General features: G+C 34.5%; 1 protein-coding gene across 6 annotated transcripts in view; it reads left to right on the plus strand.

The window, feature by feature from the left end:
- The window catches only part of Lrba (LPS responsive beige-like anchor protein), a 547775-nt gene that overhangs the window by 154067 nt on the left and 373438 nt on the right, over window positions 1-20270 (plus strand). For all 6 annotated transcript variants that reach the window (XM_031374244.1, XM_031374245.1, XM_031374247.1 and 3 more), the window contains one exon: window positions 13532-13596. In XM_031374244.1, the coding sequence (XP_031230104.1) occupies window positions 13532-13596 (65 nt within the window). The remainder of the gene's footprint in view (window positions 1-13531; window positions 13597-20270) is intronic.

Here is a 20270-nt window from a genome sequence, read left to right on the forward strand (position 1 = left end):
ACAAATAAATTAATATATTGGTATGTGACTGAAATTTTGAAAGAAAAATCCAATTTATATTTAAGTAGAAGGAAATCACTATTTTCTTTCTCCTCCCTTAAAGCTGTTTACATAGCAACAGATTTAGAAAATGTACTAAATGTTGAAACATACTCTTTGACGTGTTGTAAATATTTTATATCTTTGTAACCAACCACTTTTACAAGGTAAATAGTACTTTGGGGGGCAATTGATTTTTTTTAAGAGTAGTTTATATGTACCATGGTCCACCCAGGATTAATACAGTTTTATATTTCAGCGTTTTTATTATATTACTCTTTCTATTTTGATGTTTTTATACCTCTTCTTTGGAATACACTTTTAGAAAATTAGTGGATATAAATTGACTGTTTCTGAGCTTTTATTATTGTCAGTACCTATGATCTTTTGATCACTAATGGAATAAGAATCAATAGCATAGACCCTACCATTAATATGGGAGAAAAAAACCTTCCAATGTAATCAGTCAGTTCTGTCACAGAGCAACTGTGAGCACTTTCTCTGTGTAATTTGCAGTAAATGAAAGAATAGGTATTCTCATTGAAGTGCTCAGAGCTAATTTAATTTTTGTGCTGTGTAAATAGTTGACCTTATAAGACGATGCTAAAGACCTTCCCAGCATAGATAAAACATTTCTGAGAGCTACAGATGATAGTTGGATTGATCATAAACATCTTAGAATAACTGACAATTAAAAAAAGACATCAGCTTATTAACTATTTCATGCTTAACCACCCAATGCTTTGAATTGTTCCAAAACTCTATAAAAATAACTTTATATTTGAAGGTGGAAACCTATGTCTTCATACAACAGCAAGAACATACAGAAACCAAAGTTAATCGAGTGTATTATTTTTTTCAAGAACAAAATGTATATTAAAATGCTGAAATCAAACGATGTGTTAGTGAACATATACTATACCTTGCTCTTTGTTTACGTTTTGATGTAGACGTTTCTTTGATATTAATTAAAGTGCTTTTTTACAGCCAAAGAAAAACATAATTTTATTTTACAAACTGGGTTCAGTTTGAAATACAGGCGTCCCGTTGCTTTACCAGCACACTAAGGTTTTGAAAACACAACTTTAAAAGGTACATTTTGTGGAATGGGCAGTACACCCTGTGGCTTGGCGGTCTAGTCAGAAGGATGAGACCATGCTGACTATGTAACGACATCTTTGAACATTATTCTCAAGGGTGGTAAATGCAAAACAAAGTAATATCAACTGGCACTTAATTCTGCAAGCTCCCTGCTGATTGGGGTATTCAGTGAAATGGAGCTCTTCCTGACAGGAAGTCAGCTTGTGAGTATGGAGGCATTTGAAAACTGAGTGTGTTTTAATTTGACTCCCTGCTGTTTTACAACTCCTCTTTTAAATTTTGGATTAAGAAGAGAGGAAAAGGGAGGAACACAAATGGGAATGTCCAGAGTATGACATTTCTCTTTGATTTTAAGGTAACTGTGAGTACAGGTCAGTGTCTGTTTCACAGTTCTCATTGCTTGGGTTTTTTTGCTTGGTACTCACCTTCCTAATTCAACTTTAAATCAGTCTTCTAGTTGTAGTGTTAAAAAAGGTTAGCTTAGAACTGTAATTTTAAATTTCCTTTGTTCAATATCCCTTTGATGGCCTTCTAAAGGCTCAAGTATATTCAAGTATAACATTTTTTATACACAGTATACTTATGATATAATATGGATTTCAGTCAGAGTACTTAATTAAATTTGGCCTTTCCAGCTTTTTGTATCTAGATTTGCGTATTGCTTCTCTTTAGAGCCTTTGCACTGCATGGTGAATTTTGAGATAAGATTATTTAGTGTGCTGTAGTACCTTCACAGGCACTGTTCTAGTATTCTGTAAGCATGCCATCTATTGTATCTTGATAGTGCCTACTTTTTGGTCATGCCACTATCTTATGAGATAGATGTTTAGATGTTACAACATGATGCTAACAAAATGATGAAACTAAGTGACTAGGTAATTTTGGAAGAAATGATTGAGTGAGGAAAATTCCAGGATGACTAATTTTGAATATTCATAAACATTTTTCCTCCTGTTACTGGCTAACAAATAACATTGAGTGAATCAGTTTCTTTTAAATTCCAAAGTTTTTGTTTCTCATGGAGAGCTATGAGTGCACTGAGATCTTGTTAGTTATTATTTGTAAAAATATACAGAACCGCTTGTGGAACAAAGTAGGCCACATGCTGAAGATGTTAGTCCTGATTGTGTTTCCCGCACACAGAATCTTCTCCCTTCTTCAGTCTCCTCAGTGCCTTTGTTTTTCCTCTCAGGCAATTAATTTATGTCTTATATCTTTTATCTCACAAAATAAAAAAACCTACTATTTTCATCTATGTGATTATTATCTATATTTATAATCACATGTCTTGTCTAACCTGTTTCCATCTTGAACCATAAAGTATTGGCTCCAAGAGTTCCTCAAAGCCCAATTTTTGCATTCTTTTCCATATAGATAACAGTTATGGGTCACATTGGCTTTCTTCTGTAGACGCTACAGGTGATTCTTCTACCACTCTGTTTCTCACCATAATGATAGCTATTCCTAGGAAGGCTAGTGTGCCAAAATACAGGAAATATGGGTGGTGTTAGTAACCTTAGTCTTGAATGTCTCCTTTGTAAAATCTAGTCCTCATTTATACCACTTTTTAATAAACATATTTCATGTTTAATTTACAGATTTTTAAAATGTTTAAAAACTCACTAAATATATCATCATCATTAAAAATTTGTGTTACTTGATGGTTCCCAAAGTTTTGTCAGTTTGGAAAAAGGACGAATATAATTGGAGAAATTTCTCTTAAGAATCTGAATCTACTTCAAAAACTATCCTAAGTACACAAGGTGATAGATTTGTTCATTACTTCCTCTTACCTCTTGAAATTTATACATTTATCAAAACACAACATTGCACATGTAAATAATACAATTAAATACCACAACTTTGAGTGTCATGTTGAGAGAGAAAAGGCTTCAGATATAAGAACATCAGATATTCAAGTTCCTTCTATTGCTATGTAAGTTATGTTGTAGGTGGGAGAATGGTTGACATCATGGTGTCCATCCAGAGTATGCCTTAGGACTTGCGTGCTGTGCTAGGTATCAGCTAACATATTATTAAGATTACTGAACCTTGGTGCCTTTCTACAACCAAAGTCATTATTTGTATGATTGGCCAGTGGGTTATGGCTCGCCACCTAAGAAATTAATATTTCTTGTATGTTTCTTAGATAGTATATGTTTAAAATCCAAGACCGGAGTTTTATGGGTGTATGGAGTATGATGTTCAGATAATTTTACTTCTGAAGACATATCATTTCACAGCATAAACATAAATCTTACTTGCTCATGATGAATTATAACCAAATGTGTGTGTTTTTACAATTATTCTTTATTTGAAGTTAGACTTGAGCACTGAATTAAATCTCATTTTATATTAACCTTGACAGTTTTTTCAATGAATTATATACATGTATGGTAGTTAGTGTGCAGAATTAGATGACTCCAAATAGTTAAACAGCAGGAAAGTTTCTGCTTTTAGTTAAAAACTGCTGTTTTCTGTATGGGCTTATTTACCACATGTTTAATTCTTAATGCCGTGCTGTGGGACTGTGCATGTGAAAGGCAGTATAAAGAGCTCTGCCTTCGAGTCTACGGCTGGTACTTGCTACACAATAATAAAGGCACTATTTTATTGGGTTACTTGTAATTAACTTCAGCACTAGACATCCATATAAATCACTGGTAATCTGTTTTCGTTAGATTTTTTATTTTTTTTTAAACTGAGTTAATGTACTTGTTTCTGTTGTCTTTTTACATATGGATTGAGGTTGTAATTACTTTTTAGAATTGGTCTGTCACAAAACAGCTATAAGTACATTGAAGAAATGATTGAGGCAAGCTAATGAATTTTATGTAACATTTTATAAAGATTTGTAACTTGAATAAATATTTAGTAGTAACATTGTTTTGTTGTGAAACTTAACAAATAGTGATTTTATTCTTCCAAGTCAAAAAGTATCTAGACATTGAACAGTTAAAGTGGCAGCAATTATTAATTAGAAAATATATATGCTTTTTGTATTAAAAAGTTCTGGCAATGTAAAGATATCCAAATATATCAATTCTTGTTTATCAATTAATGAAAAGTCTTTTAATTTTAAACATTTTACAACTGAACATTCAACCCTTCACATATTTTCTTTTCTGCATGTGTTTGATGAATAGCTCTTTACATACTGGTTTTATATTAATTTATACCCATACTTTTTATGATTATCAGTTCTTAATAAAAATTATAGAAACAGACACCTTTATAGAATGTTATAGAAACATGTTTATGTATACATATGAAATTCATATACATACATGTCTGGCTGATTCAAGTAATAGTATATGTTAATCCAAACCAAATTTCACAAAGAAACAATGAGTGCATATGGAACATGCTTGTAAATCTGTAGGGATGCTTTAGAGAACATGAGTTAATTTAATTCAATTCTATGGTATTAAAATCTTATTTGATCATTGTGAAATGAGTGTTAAGTGTACTGAGGATGGAGGTTGGAGTCTTGAAGAAAAATGGACAGGTCATGAAACTAATGCTTTAAAAAGTAACTTGATTGGTGGATACTTTTTATTACATTGAGTACATTAGATGGCTTAAAATGTTTAAAAAATAATTAGCTGTTTTATATAGTTGTAATGGATGTCTTTCATGCTCTCCCTCCAGCAGGCTTTAATGAACCCGCCCTGTAATTTCAGTTCAGGCTTTGAGATTCCCTGAAGACTTGACTTCAGACCTCAAAGGGCACGAGTTGCCATATGTCTGGAGAAGCCAAGTTGCCAAGCAGACTGACCATGTACTAATAGGACACATTTATATAGCTCCTGCGTGTGCAGCCCTGATAGTCTTAATGATGATCATCTGTTGGGAACTTAAAGCTAGAAAAGCTTAGACCAACTCTGCTGTCTGTGGAAACCATACTTTCTGTATTGAACAGTGAAATATACTAACAAAGAACTGAATTGGGAAATTATTAGAAATTCATTATTGATTAAAGAATGATTTTTAGACATACTTGAAAACAAATCAGGATATATTCATAATAATTAAATGTCTGAGTATGTGTATGTTATCCTTATCTTTTATAGTTTAAAAATCTCTATTCACTCTCAGTTCTACAGTTTATACATTCCATGAATAGTTACTTTTAAAATATCCATTTCCTTGTACATAGGGTTTCACTTGATTTTACTTTTTTGCTAACAAGTATAAAATCGAGCCGTTTGCTCAGATTTTAATAGAATTCATTTTCTCCTACTTTTAACTTAATAGTTACTTAGACGTGTTTCATTTACTCATAGAACCATACTATACTTTTATATAAAAATGGGCTCACAAAAATGAGAGCGTTACTTTTTCAAAGGCAGTTACTTGTTTTTACTGTCACAGAAGGACATTCTGACTGAAGTGAAGATGGAGTGAGGCTTTTTCTTTACAGATCTGCCTCATTCTTTCCTGGCGTGTGCTTATGGTAGGGATAATGTCTAGACAGATGCACTCTTGAGAGAGTGCTAACACACAGCCAATGCTCCTGAAAAGTCCCTGAGAGCTTCCCTTGAGCTCTGAGGTCTACTGCATCCATGGCAAGAACACGTTTTGCCTCAGTTTGACCTTTGGTCTTATGTATAGTGTTTTTCAGTTTTGTGTTCACATATGTCCCTCTTTCTTCAATATCTCTTTTCTGACCACTTTCTTTGACTCATGATAATGTTTTTGTCATCTTGTTAGGCCACTGGAACTTAGCATTATTGTTTTTAAAACAATAATGGCAGGTAAATATATAATGTTTCAAAAATTAGTGTTGGCATTTATTTAAAAACCCAAACCCTAGCACTGTGTCACTGCCGTCCAGCTCATCACAAGTCTTAGTCAGGAGGATTGCTTGGGCATTTATGTATGTATGTATGTATGTATGTATGTATGTATGTATGCATGCATGTGTGTATGTATGGCCAGCCTAAGCAGCATAGCTACATGGCTTTAAAAAGGAAAACACTTGAGACTTACGGCGTAGTCTGTAATCCCCTCACATGAGAGGCTGCTAAGAAGAAGGTTTATATAGAGAGAAGGATTAGAAGTTCAAGTTCAGCTGTGGCTATATAGAGCTTGCAAGTCAGCTTGGGCTAAATGAGACCTTGCTAAACAAAATAAAACAAAAAGAAATTAAGACAGCACATGTACACACATGTACATGCTCCCTTGTAAACAAATGAATGTATAGGTAGATATATATCACAATGAATAAACCCCAAACCAGGATAACAAAAACAACCAACCAAAGCCAAAGTAAACCAAAACACCTCACACTTCGCCTTTTTATGTAAGAATGCAAATTAGTAATTATGAGTTTAGATGTTTGTTAATTTAGTCTTCATTCCTTTCTTTTATATAAACCATGTTTAATTCCAAATTTCATCTTATTTTAATGGATAATATTATAGTACCCACATAAATTGTTATGTTTTATTTGATAGGTTAGAATAGTGAGTTAAGAAAAGCAATAGATACTTAATAATTATTTTACAATACTTTTGTATTTTCATAATTTTGAGAATGGTATTCATGAAACTTGAATGCTTGTTCTGATTTCAAAATAATATAAAAGAATATTTATTGTTTACATAGGAAAAGATACATATATCAGGGAGGTTCATCTACCCACACTCAGGCCTGAGAAGCAGCCAGGAACCCACCAGTGGCCAGGGTGTTTTATTGTGTTGTATGTCTCTTATCAGCCAAGGACAAGTAGGGCATCTGTGGGGGTCTCAGACACCGACAGAAACCCTGTCTTTAATTACTGGATATACTGTGCCAGGCATAATTGGACCACTAGATCATTTCTTTTCCTATATAGCTGACAGTGTCTTTTAAGCACTTTCTCTTCTGTTTGCACTTTCCTACTTTAGCCTCTAAAGTAGGAAAGTGCAAACTTTGGCTAATTCTAGAATCCTTGCTTCTATATAAATTATTGAAACTTTTTTAAAAATTTTATTTAATCTTTTTTTTTTTTACAGTCCAGATTTTATCCCCGTCCTGGTCCACCCTCTGTTCCACATTTCATACCTCCTCTCTTTCCTGCTCCCCCCAAACCCCCGCCATCTCCACAGACTTCCCACTCTCTGGGGCTTCAAGTCTCTTGTGGGTTAGGTACATCTTCTCTGACTGAGTCCAGACCAGGCAGTCCTCTGCTGTATGTGTGTCAGGGCCTCATATCAGCTGGTGTAACTCAGTGGTCCAGGTTAGTTGAGATTACTGGTCCTCCTACAGGGTCGCCCTTCTCTTTGGGTTCTTCCAGCTTTTCCTATTTCAACCACAGGGATCAGCAGATTCTGTTTGGTGTAAATATCTGGGTCTGACTCTTTCAGCTGCTTGTTGGGCCCTTCCCAAGGGCAGTCATGATGTGCACAGTACCTATGGTTTTGTGTGCCACATCCTGAGCTGCTGGTGAACCTGTCCCAACTAAGATGGTGGCATCCTACCTACTGCAGCATTTCCATGAGCATTCTTGACATACGTTAGTTATAACCAAAGAAGCTCTATGGAGATTACAGTAGGTGTTCATTTGAACCCATAGCCAGTGTAACATAATTGATACATGCCGTTATGCCAGTGAACACTCTTTTATTCAAAAGACAGCTTTTCTATTGGATAAATAACAATTTAAGGACCAAAAATAAGATAAAATAAAATAAAAAAATAAAGCAACCTAATCTCCACCCACAAAGTAACAATTACCCTCAACCAATAGAGCTCTGAAGAAAGGAGAAATGTCAGCTTGCTGAATAAAAGAATTTAAAACCCTAGTTCAGGAAGGGGTGGGGTGGGGACCTCCTCGGGGAGATGAGGGGAGGAGGTATGGGATGTAGAACACTCAGAGGGTGAACCAGGGGAGGGATAAAATCTGGAGTGTAAAAAAAAAAAGATTAAATAATTTTTTTTTAACAAAGAAAACTCTACAGATACGAAGAAGTACAAACAATTCACTGAAGTAGGAAAACATTTCATGCTGTGAATAAGAAATTTAGCAGAGGGTTCATAGAAGAATCAAATATTTTGGAACTCAATAAATGAAATAAAAAATACACTTGTGATAGTTGGCAACAGACTGTAGAAAGCAGAAGAATTTCAGAGTTCAAGGGTTATCTTTTGAAATACCAGTCAGATTAATCATCAAAAATGAAGAATGACTGTGGAGCCGATGAGGCTGACACTCCTCTCAATGCAGAATCTGGTTGAATTGTCCACTTTCTCTATTCTTACAGTGATAGAAATCCTAGCCAGAGCGCAAGAGAAAGAAGTAACAGGTACCTGAATAGAAAAGGAGATGGCATTTTGTGTTAGCTATTGACTTTGATGTTATATGCACAAAACACAAAATATGTACCAAAGGTTATCAAAATTGATAAAATATTGTAGGACATGAAATGAAAATACAAAGATCAATAACATTTTATGTACCTTATATAATGCATAGAAATCAGTCTCATTTTAAAATGGATACCATAAATAAATAGAAAAGAAAAAACTAAACAAAGAGTATTTTTGACTCAGTAAATCTTATAAAACATTGACTAAAAATACCGAAATCTAGAGAGACATCCCATGTTCATTTATTGTCACAAGGAGCTAGATGTTCATACTACTGAAAAGGATGTGCAGACTATATTTATCATTCATAGAAAAAGATAAAAGCCATTCTAAAGTTGACATGGAACCTCAAGAGAAAGTAGTTAGTCAATTCAGTCTGGAATAAAAAGAACTTAGCTGAAGACCTAACAATAAATGGCCTGCAGGTAACTCAAGGATATTGTGACCAGAATAACCAGTCTTTAAAATGGACACAAATGTCAGTGAAACAGAGTAGAGTTTCCCACATAGCTACAGCAAACTGATTTTTACCAACAATAAAAACATATTGGAGAAGACTTTTTGGCCAGTATTTAATACCAACAAAAGTGTATATTAGTTTCTAGACATTCATCTAGACATCAGTCTGTCTTGCAAGATGTATTAAAACCCACTCAAAATGGATTTAGGGCATATATATATAACACTTACAACTAGTATTCTTGCATTAGAGAATAGAGCAGAGACTTTGATATTTTTTGTGCATTGCTTTTCTGCGGGGGGTGGGGATAGAATAACAGTTCAGCAAACCAACAAAAAGAAAATAAAATAGAGAAATACAGTTATCTCAAATAATAGAGCCTCCTGTTGTCAAGAAGAACAGCGAAGGGTGAAGAGGTGGCATAGGACATACTGAGAGACAATGTTTGCAAACATTGTTACGGTTATGTAATAATAGATTAGTGCTTTGAATAGATAACAAACTGCAAGGAACTGAGCAGCAACTAGAAGCATAAAAGCCAAAATCATCCGAGTATACTTTCATAATCCCAGCACTGGAAGGCGAAGGCAGGAGGATGAGGAGTTCAAAGCTGGCTTTAATTAGAGAGAATGTTTGGTGCCAAACTGGGTTACAGTAAACCCTGTATCAGCAAAGTAGAAGGTCTAAAACCAAAATTAAGTCATGGCAGAAATTCACAAATTATTTGAATAGACATATTTCAAGAGCAGATAGGCCAACTTCTAAAAAGTATATAAAAATGCTTAGCTTGTTAATCATCATAAAAATTACTCAAAAAGTTAAAATATAATTTAGAAATAATTTAGGTCACAAAAATGAGAAGTTACTATACTGATTATCAAAACTGATGACTTCTCAAAAGAAATTGATAGGAAAATTACAGGTAATGAATCTTATCAAAATGTGGCCCGAATTTATGTGCTTTTGAATATGTTAATTTTTAGAAGTTACTTTTTTTTACTCTGGTTTTTGGAGACAGAGTTTCTCTGTATACCCCTGTCCTGGAACTCACTCTATAGACCAGGCTGTCCTCAACTCAGAAACCCGCCTGCCTCCCAAGTACTGGGATTAAAGGCATGCACCAGCACTGCCCAGCTAGAAATTACTCATATCTTTTAAACTTTTTTACCTGTAAAATATAGGCAAAGTCAAGTAGTATACTTTCAAGAAATATATTGTTGATTTTTTTTTAAAGAAAACTGGAGTTTATCTCAGGAAGTTAGAAATTAAATTAACTTTAATGAATAATCAGTATGTTGATTTATTTTTCTCAATATTTGTTTGAGGAACATAGAGAAGAATTAATGTTATATCATTAGTAAAGGTTTTCTTTTTTTCCTTTGTCAGAAAAACCTTTTCTACCAAAACACATGCTTGACATTTGTGGAGTGGTAGTCTTCGTGCATTGCTCATACTTGTTGTGACTGCCTGACTTCAGACATTAGTAACCTAAGATTGTATCTTAGTACAAATTGATTAGGCAACAGTTATGGCCCTCGGATGTGATAATCAATTAAATATAGCTTAGGCACAGGTATGAAATTATTGACTCTGCTCCTTTTTGAGTTCTTCCTCTTGAAAGTGCTGAAGTGTGCTTTGAAATTACTTACTTGCATTAGTGGTTGGATTTGAGGCTTTTAACGTGTTTTCATCAGGACCTCTGGGGAAAGGGTAACCAAGGCCTTTAAATGTACTGTGCATTTTGCATCACTATATAATTGCAAATACTGTGATGAAATATTGAAATGATCATGAAAGATGATGACCATTAAGCTTTTTTCTCAACTATTAAAACTCACTAAAGCTTATATTGAGCTGTGGTTTATAAAATTGTTTAGACTAACGCCTTGTTGATAATTGTTTCTGAGTGGAGAAAAATGCCTTCAAACACCATGATTAATGAATATTCTTTTTAGTTTTGGCAACTTCCACAAATTACTGTAGAGAGTGTTTTATTATACAGAAAATGTATTGGCTTTGAACATTGTGATTATCAAAAAAACAATCAAAGGATGTTTTCTTTTAGGATTCACCTTCCTTCTCATAAGCATTGCTAATTCTGAACAGAATTCTCTGTCACTTATTATGTTATTCCTTTTACTTAACCAAAACAACAAACAGAAAAGGATTTATAGAGCTCTCTGTATGAACAATAAGTCCACTGATAAATTTGTTTCTTTTGAGAGTCTACAAAAATTGTAATTCTCTAGTTGTCTTATGTACTTTCTTGTCTAACTTGTATTTTCTGTTCTTTAAAAAGTATTTTTAAAGATAATATTTAATAGGCTTTATTTTAGTAGTTTAATGAGTAATATTAAAAATTTATTTTGGTGTATTTTTTTATTTAGTCAGAAACCTAAACATTCATGTTATTTTAAAAGGTAATTAAAATGATATACATTTATCATTTTAGTGAAATCTTGATCTGATTTATTTTTAATTTAAAAGAAAAGTATTATTTTATTTCACATATCTACATTTAGGGAATTGGTGATTCTTTTTATGGTTATAAGTACTAATATTAACATATTTTTAGTCTAACTTCATTAATCCTATTTAAATTTGTTCTGGAATTTGAATGGAATGTTTTTTATTTTATTTTTAGGTAAGAATTCATTTGGTAAAAGTAAAGTCAAAATAAAGTTTACCAGCCTATTAGAAATATAGACAAGAGTATGCTCATGTTTTTATATAAAATTAAATTATATAATGAATCCTCTTTGGGTACACTTTTGAATAATATAATACGAATTTGAACACAAGATGATACTGTCAAAGATAAAACAACTTTGAGATTAGTTTTAGATTCAGTTTGACTCTCATGGTTCTGTGAGGGCGAAGTGTGGGACCCTCTGCCCTAGATCCAAGGATTTCTGTGTAATTTCTGCTTACTTTCATTTTTTTGCTACCCTGTGAGAAGAAGTGTAGGTATGCTGCTTGCCCTTTTTTCAGGATAAATTCTTTTATTGAATTTGTTTTTAGTTGGTCCACATAATTGTTAACGTCATTTGCCCTAAAGGGCTTTAAGTCAAATTGAAGTATCTGTTTTACACTTGGTTTCATTTATATTAGTGAAAGGGAATTTAGGGTTTCCATAATCTGTTCCATGGCAACTATGAATTTTGAGGGACTATACTATAGACTTCTAAATGTTAACAAGGGTTAGAATAATAATACCTGGAATAGAAGCATTTTAAAGTTGTGTTTATTGTGACAAAATCTAGTGTAAAATTTCCAAGGACATAACTTCTTCGTGTCAGGATGAAAAAAAAGGTTATATGCCTTCTTCTTTTCTTAATGATACATTGTTCTTCCCCTCCATTTGAAGGATCTAGTCATTGGATGCCTTTGCATGTTTACCTGCTTTTAAATGGAATTGCCATTACCCTATGTGTACTTACTAGTATGATAATATGTTCACTGTTGGGAAAGTTGGAATCATTCAGCACAATCATGGAATGCAGTTTTAGGTTTTACAGTTTGGGATATTTAAAAGACAATATTGAACAAATGAGGTTACAAAAAATTAAAAGTAGGAGAGAAATATATACATTCACATTTCATTTCCATGAAATTACAAGAATTTAAAACTCCACTATTTACTACATTCACAAATGTTATTGTTAATGGTTAATGGCGAGCAATGACCAATAACTGAGTATAGTCTTTCATTGTAGAATTTTTAGAAAAAACCAAAAGAATATGTAACTATAATATAAGGATTGAAGTATTAAGCAAAAGGATATGTGTGTAAGTTTATGTAAATACATAGAGCAAGATGGACAGATAGGAACATGTACATGTACAAACACGATTATATTCACTGAGATTTCTAAAAATATTTCAGCTTATATTGACCTTATTGTATTAATGCTTATTTTATATAAATGTTGAGAGTAAGTATAAACGAATTCATTGGTGAATATACTCTACTGATTGATTTTCTTCCTTGGCCTTTTAATGGACATTGTTTTAGTGGATAAAGTTAACATATAAATTTTTAATGGTTAATGAATATAGTTGGAAATTTATACCACTTATTGCTAGGTTATATTCCAGTAAATTATAGTTTTCAATTTATAACTGATTTATTCCAACTCGTGTTCTCTATGTTATTAGTGATCACTTTTTGCGGGAGTATACTGTAGTTAGTAAAGTTTTTGTACCATTCAATTCTGTCTTCATTGTTGATTATCTTTTAAAAATTATTATCTGTCTGTAATATTTTCTACTGCTGCTGATGTAACTGTAGGTTATATCCATTTACTTAGCATGTAACAATTTGCCACGACAGTGACAGGGAAAATATGGACTGGATCTTTTGGTTTACACTGAAGCAGGTGTTCATTTTCTTAAATGCAACTTTTTGTATCAGTGTGTCTATGTTCACAGGGCTGTGTTGACTCAGCAGCAGGATTGGCATTACTGTATCTTTCATTACTAAAGAGAACTGAAATAGATATGGATGTTGTTTTGTTGTGATGTTAAGGTACTAACCTAAGCATAATTTCCTAATTGTTTCCATAATTGTTTTCTTAGGAGTGGCAGAATTCTATTCAGAAGAATGCAGGCCTTGCTTTTATTGAACTTGTCAATGAAGGAAGGTAATTTATTTTACATCCATTTATATTTTACTTTAAAATATTCTTTATTCCATATGAACTGATTCTTTGGATTCTGTATTTGTTGTTTTTGGATCAGTAATATTTTAGCACTTTTGGCTATTGATTATTAAAATTATGCCAACCTGCGGCCTATTTATAATTTTGATGGTTACATGGATGAGGTTCTGGTTTTCATTTTCAATAATTGTATCTGGGTGTAGTGAAAAATAAACTAATAATTTCTGTTTGTAGTATAAACAGCCAAATTTATTTACAACTTCCTTTAAACTTTTTGTTTGTAGAACCATTTATTATAATTTGATGTCTGTGTTTTCTTTCTCTCTTATGTCATAGTCTGGCTGTGAGGCATAGCACATGTTTACTTTGTGTTATGATTTCGTGAGAAATTGATGTGGGGTATCAGCAGGTATGATTATCACTTTACAGAGCAGAAATAAAAGAATTCAAAACGTGGACAATTAATGATAGGAAAGAAAAGCAATGACAGTGTAGAAATGAAATGGGAAGCAATGTTTTAAAAACTGAAAGAGCTCCTGGAGGTATCTCCTTCCCTTATCTTAGAGTGTATACAGAGCAATAATAATAAAAATAACGCAGCATTGCATAGAAACACACAGTAGTCCATGGAATCAAATTGAAGAACCACACATAAGTCCACACCCCTGTGGACACTTGATTTTTGATATTGAATCCAGATATCTTCACTGGCCAAAGTGGGTAACTACATATAAAAGAATCCAAGAAGGTCCATACTAATCTCCCTGCACAAAACTCAGCTCCAAATGGATCCAACACCTCAACGTAAGGTGGATACACTGAGTGTGTTAAAAGAGTAAATGGTAAATATACTTGAACTCACTGATGCAAGAAAAGACTTTGTGAACAAAACATAGATAGCATAACACTGTGAACAGCGATTAGCAAATGAGACCTCATGAAACTGAAAAGTCTCTGTATGCAAAGGATACCAGCATGCAGGCAAAGCATTAGGCTACAGAATGGGGAATGATTGTACCAGCTACATAGCAGATAGTGCACTACTATCTAATATATTTGAAGACTTAAAAAACTGGACTGTAAAAAAAAGAGTAAAGATGATTAAAAAAAAATCCAGTTCTAAAAGTGGTCTGAACTAAATATAGTTCTCAAAAGAAGAAACACAAATGGTTGAAAAACTTGTAAAGAAATGTTTAGTAGCCTTAATTATCAGCAAGATGCAAATCAAAACTACTTGTAACTTTCATCTTACATCAGTTAGAATAACCAAGATAAATAAAACTAATGACATTTCATGCTGGTCAGGACGCAGAGTAAGGGGACACACCACTTGGTGGTGGAAATGCAAATTTATATAGCCACTGGGTAAGCCAGTGTAGTCCTCGGGAAGCTGGGAATTGACCTATCCCAGAGATGCAGCTATGCCACTCTTGGACATATAGTATGCTACGGAGACACTTGCTCACCCATGTTCATTCCTGCTCTAGTCATAATAGTCAGAAACTGGAAACAGCTTGGATGTCCCTCATCGGATGAATGAGTAAAGAAAAGTGGTATATTATACTATGGAGAGTATTACTCCTCTGTTATAAAAATGTAGTCATGAATCTAGAAGAAATCATCCCATGTGAGGTAACTAAGGGGTTTGCAACCCTATAGTAAGAACAATAATATCAACCAACCAGACCCCCCAGAGCTTCAGGGACCAACCAAGACATACACATGGAGGGACTCATGCCTCCAGCTGCATATGTAGCAGAGGATGGGCTTGATGCCCCAGTGTAGGGGAATGTTAGGGCAGTGAGGCAGGAGCAGGTGGGTTGGGGAGCACCCTCATAGAAGCAGGGAGGAGGGAGGATGTGATGGGGGTTTATGGAGGGGAAACCAGGAAGAGGGATAACATTTGAAATGTAAATAAATAAAATAACCAATTTAAAAATGAAAAAAAGGGAAAGACAGAAAATAGTAAGTATTCACCTCTATGTAGATGTTAGCTGTTAAGTCTTTAATAAGCTGTTACCTGCATATCTACAGAAGTTACATATATAGAGGAAGGGAGTGGGGGAAGGAGACTATGAGGAAGGGGGAGTAGTAAGGGAGGTTATAAGGGAAGGAACACCTCAAACTAATGATGATTTGAGGGATCATATGGAAAACTGCTACATTAACATGGTAGAATCCTCCTAAAATGTATACATGTATAAAGTGAAATAATTGTATAAATTGTCAAATAATAGAGGAGACAGAGCTCCAAGCTGGACATCTCTTAGCACCAAATAAAGTTTCTGGTGCTGTTAATGGGTTACATCTAGTTGAGTTTTTGGACTAAAGGGTCCCATGGAAATTTCCTACTACTCTGGCTATTGTCAGGCTATTGGCTGCTCCCCAAAAGCTGACAGCAAGGCCAAATTGCTGAAAGCAACACCTATACTAGTCACTGATCATATAGAAGGCTCATGCTTACCTAGAGCCTTTATCCCTATGGGCTCGTGGTAATTATTGGTACCGTAAAGTACTCTTCACCTTATCACAGGAGAAAGATAAACACCAATCCATCTATAAAGGCTTATGAGCTGCAGTGATGACTTGCCTGCAAGATGTGGTCGTGCCACATTTGCACGATCGGATTTAAGCCCTACTCCCTAAAGATGGAACCCAAGATTGGGGGCCAAGAACCAGATACCAGATATCTCAGGGACCTAGATGATAGCCAAATATTTCTGTTCTGTTAAAGGAATGTAGCCATAAAATGACTGCTAACAACATTCTGTTGTACTCAAAAATCAGTCTTTGCCCAGCTGTCATTGTAGAAACTTTCTCCTACAATAGATAAAAGGAAATAAAGATACTCACAGCTGGGCAATATGTAGAGAGTGATAGACCTTGGAACACTCAGTATTTAAATGGGATTTCTCCATCAAGTCCCTCTCCACAGGATTCATGGGGCCCTGAGGAAGAGGAGGTAGACTGATGAAGGAGGCAGAGGGGATAGAGGGCATCCCACAGCAAGACCAACACACGTATGAACTCACAGACTGGCAGTGTACACAGGACATGCTAACTTTTGAACCAGATGGGTTCCTAACACTGAGGAGAAGTAGACCCAAGCTCTAATCTAGAAGCTGTGTCTAATTGACAAATGCTCACAATGGAAAAATGAGTTCTCCAGCAGGATTTCACTGGGGGATGCAAACAGCTCTTAGGGCCAGGCCCCATGTCCAGCAGTAGATGGCCAGCACAAAACAAACGCAGGGTCGTATTTGGATATTCTTTTTCTTGTGAGGTTTTGACAGTGCAGTTTTGTTTTATTTTGTTTTGTTTTCACATCACATGTTTTTAGTGTATATATTATGGCTCTGGTTTGGGATTTTAGGAGACTGCTCTGCATTCATGTGTTGTGTATCGTATGCTTTTTGTGAGGGTTCTTTTGCTTCTGTTTGTTTGTCATTCTGGTTTGTTTTTGTTTTATCTTGTTTTACTTTATAGTGATTTTTCTACGTGCCTGTTTGTTTTCTAAGAGGAAGCACAAAAGGGTGTAGAGTCCCATGGGAGAGGAGGTTGTGGCATTCTCCAAGACGGTGGGGAAAGGAAACTATGATTAGAATATATTGCATGAAAAACATCTATTTTCAATAAAAGAAAGAATGAATGATTTATAAGGTAAAACAAATTGAGGAAACAAGAATGATGAGTAGGTTACTTTGTGTCTATTTGTGATGGCTGAGTTTGCATTAATGGACTGGAAGACTTAAAGTATAGATTAAAAGGTTGATGGTTTTCCAGAATGGAATCCTAATCAAAAGTAGTGTTTCAGGCATGCTTATTTATATTGCTTGACTGACCTCATCTGCGTACTAACTTAGCATGGAAAAATCAGGTAAAACTTAAGCTGAGAACATAAGAATTGAGATATATTTTTAAGGGACAGTATTCTTTATCACAAAAACATTAGAAAATGGTAAATAAGGATATTTTGGTTGATATGTGACTATTTATGAAATAGGGTATTACCAAGCACTTTTACATCTTTCACCCCCAGTTTCCTCATCTATTAATTGATTCAGTATTTATTATAATCTATATTAAATTGTTCTTAACTTTGAGCATATGACCGTAAACAGGTAATTACCTGTTGTGGAACTTACATTCTAAGGGTCGGTGATAGATGATGATGAACCTCGAACACAATAAGTTGTCTAATACATGAATAGTAAGTACTATGGGAAAAGAAAGTACAGAGGGTAGTGGATGAGATGTTGTTTTATGGAGAGTTTTGAAGAAAGGTGCATGTTTGTTTTACAGTTTAAAATATTGTGGTCTTATTAGGACTTATTGCAGAGGTGGTACTTGGTTATATGCATGAGGCATGTACCACAGGAATATGCACACACAGTTATTCTCAGCCAAGAGAAAAGCCACTGTACAGTGGGAACTTTCTTCCTGTATCTGAAGAACAAAGCCAATGTAGCAAAAATTGTGATCAAATGAAGAAAAGCACAAGGAAGAATGTGAGTTGATAATACAGACGAGGCTTATTGGGAACCTGAGAAATTATTTGTAAATTGCCATTTTTGAGGAATATTGAATAGGGGAAAAAGACTATTTGTCCTATGTCTTAAAAAGATCATTATGAGGGACTGGAGGGATGGCTCAGCGGTTAAGAGCACTGACTACTCTTCTAAAGGTCCTGAGTTCAATTCCCAGCAACCACATGGTGGCTTACAACCATCTGTAATGAGATCTGGCACCCTCTTCTGGAGTGCCTGAAGACAGCTACAGTGTACTTACATATAATAAATAAATAAAGCTTTAAAAAAAAAAGATCATATGGCAAATGCAGATAGAAATTGGAGGGTCAAAGCTGGAAGATCAACTGGAGGACTAAGTAGTGACCCTAGCTCAGAATGATGTCACTTACACTAGAGTCCAACAGGAGGAGCTAAATACCTGGTAGACGCACAGATATATTTTAAAGATAGAGCAGATAGGATTTATCATGGGATAGATGTAAATTATGAGGGAAACATAGAGAACTAAAGAATTACAAGAATTAATCCAGGCTTCTGCAGTGTGCCACTAAAAGCATGGCTTTGTAGCCTTTTGGATGCAGGAGTTGTTAAGAAGAAGGATTCAATTATGGAAATAATAATAAGGTTGACTTTTTTTTTGTTTTTGTTTTTTTTTTTTTTTTTGGTTTTTAAGACAGGGTTTCTCTCTGTATCCGTGGCTGTCCTAGAACTCACTCTGTAGAACAGGATGGCCTGGAACTTGGAAATCCTCTTGCCTCTGCCTCCTAAGTGCTGGGATTAAAGGCGTGTGCAACCACTGCCCAGCTTTAATGTTGACTTTGTTAATTGTCTTTCAAGTATGTAGTGACTAGTTATATCTCCAGACTAGGGATGCCATCCTAGGTGTTTTATGCATGTAGATAATATGTACACTGACTCCAAACTGAGTGAATTCATTAAGGTAGCAGGATGATTAATGAGAGTTGGTCACTGGCTATAGTAACATGAAAGTTATGACTTAGCTGTTTTGGAGAGCATAATTTCAGGAACTCTCTTTAAAATCAGATTCAAGACAATCTGGAAATGGAGAGGGAATTAGAGACAAAGACTAAACTATTCTTCAGAGGTGTTTTGTTAAAACATGAAGCAGTAATATATATGACTATACACATATATACAAACACACACACATACACACAACCCTTTTGGGTTGCAATAGAGTTAAAAGAAAAGTTTTTAGTTTGGTTTTTAAGAGGAGGAGAGATCACTGTTTTCTGGTAATGGGAAGGAACGTATAGAATAGAGAAATTGATATTTGCAAAAAGGGGAGAATTTCTGGAGTAACATTTATGAATAAATTAGTCAGTCAGAATTTGTATACAAATAGAAGGAATGGTCTATTATGTAGTTTGAATGGTCTTTTTGGAATACATGGGAGGGCACTGTATGTAAATGCACAGGCTGGGAAGTATGTATGGAAGTAGAACAGGGATTGAGTTTTGAAGGCCTCAACTTTGTAAAGTAAGAGACATGAAAAGAGAGTCAAATTTTTATATGGAATAATTATAACCATTGATTGTAGGTTTATTATTAGGGTGGTCATCATGGAGAGTGGATATTGATCTAGCTAAAGGGATTAAAATCTAGAGGCTTTTCACAGGGTCTCTAGAATGAGTGAGCTATAAGCAGTAGAAAGTAGTATAGAGACTGGACTGACTACACAGAGTGAGTTGCTGATAGATGGAGGGCCAGATGGTGTGAAGAACTCAGACACCTGAAAAATCAAGGTTTTGTTCAGCTTTGACTGTGCCTGTAGATACAACTTACATTCTTCATCATGGTAATTTTCTATGCTATTTCATCTTTGTTCTCACCCATTGTAGATATTAAATCAGTTTCACTTTCTCCAGAAGTTTCTATACCAATTTTTGTTGATTTTACCCACACTTTTTGTATATCTTTATCTAATTTTTCTTTGTTGGTGGAAGTCCTGATCTGTGTTGTATGCAATGAACATTTTCTCCCTTCAGCTGTTTAGTAGATATGGGTAATTCTTTTAAGTCTTTCTGTGGCTGTGTCATTTTTAAGGTCATTTTCTTCAAATTCCAGTTTGTCATTTAGTCTCCCTCTCCCTCTCCCTCTCCCTCT

This window comes from Mastomys coucha, unplaced genomic scaffold (assembly GCF_008632895.1).
Source record: "Mastomys coucha isolate ucsf_1 unplaced genomic scaffold, UCSF_Mcou_1 pScaffold16, whole genome shotgun sequence".
NCBI lineage: Eukaryota > Metazoa > Chordata > Mammalia > Rodentia > Muridae > Mastomys > Mastomys coucha.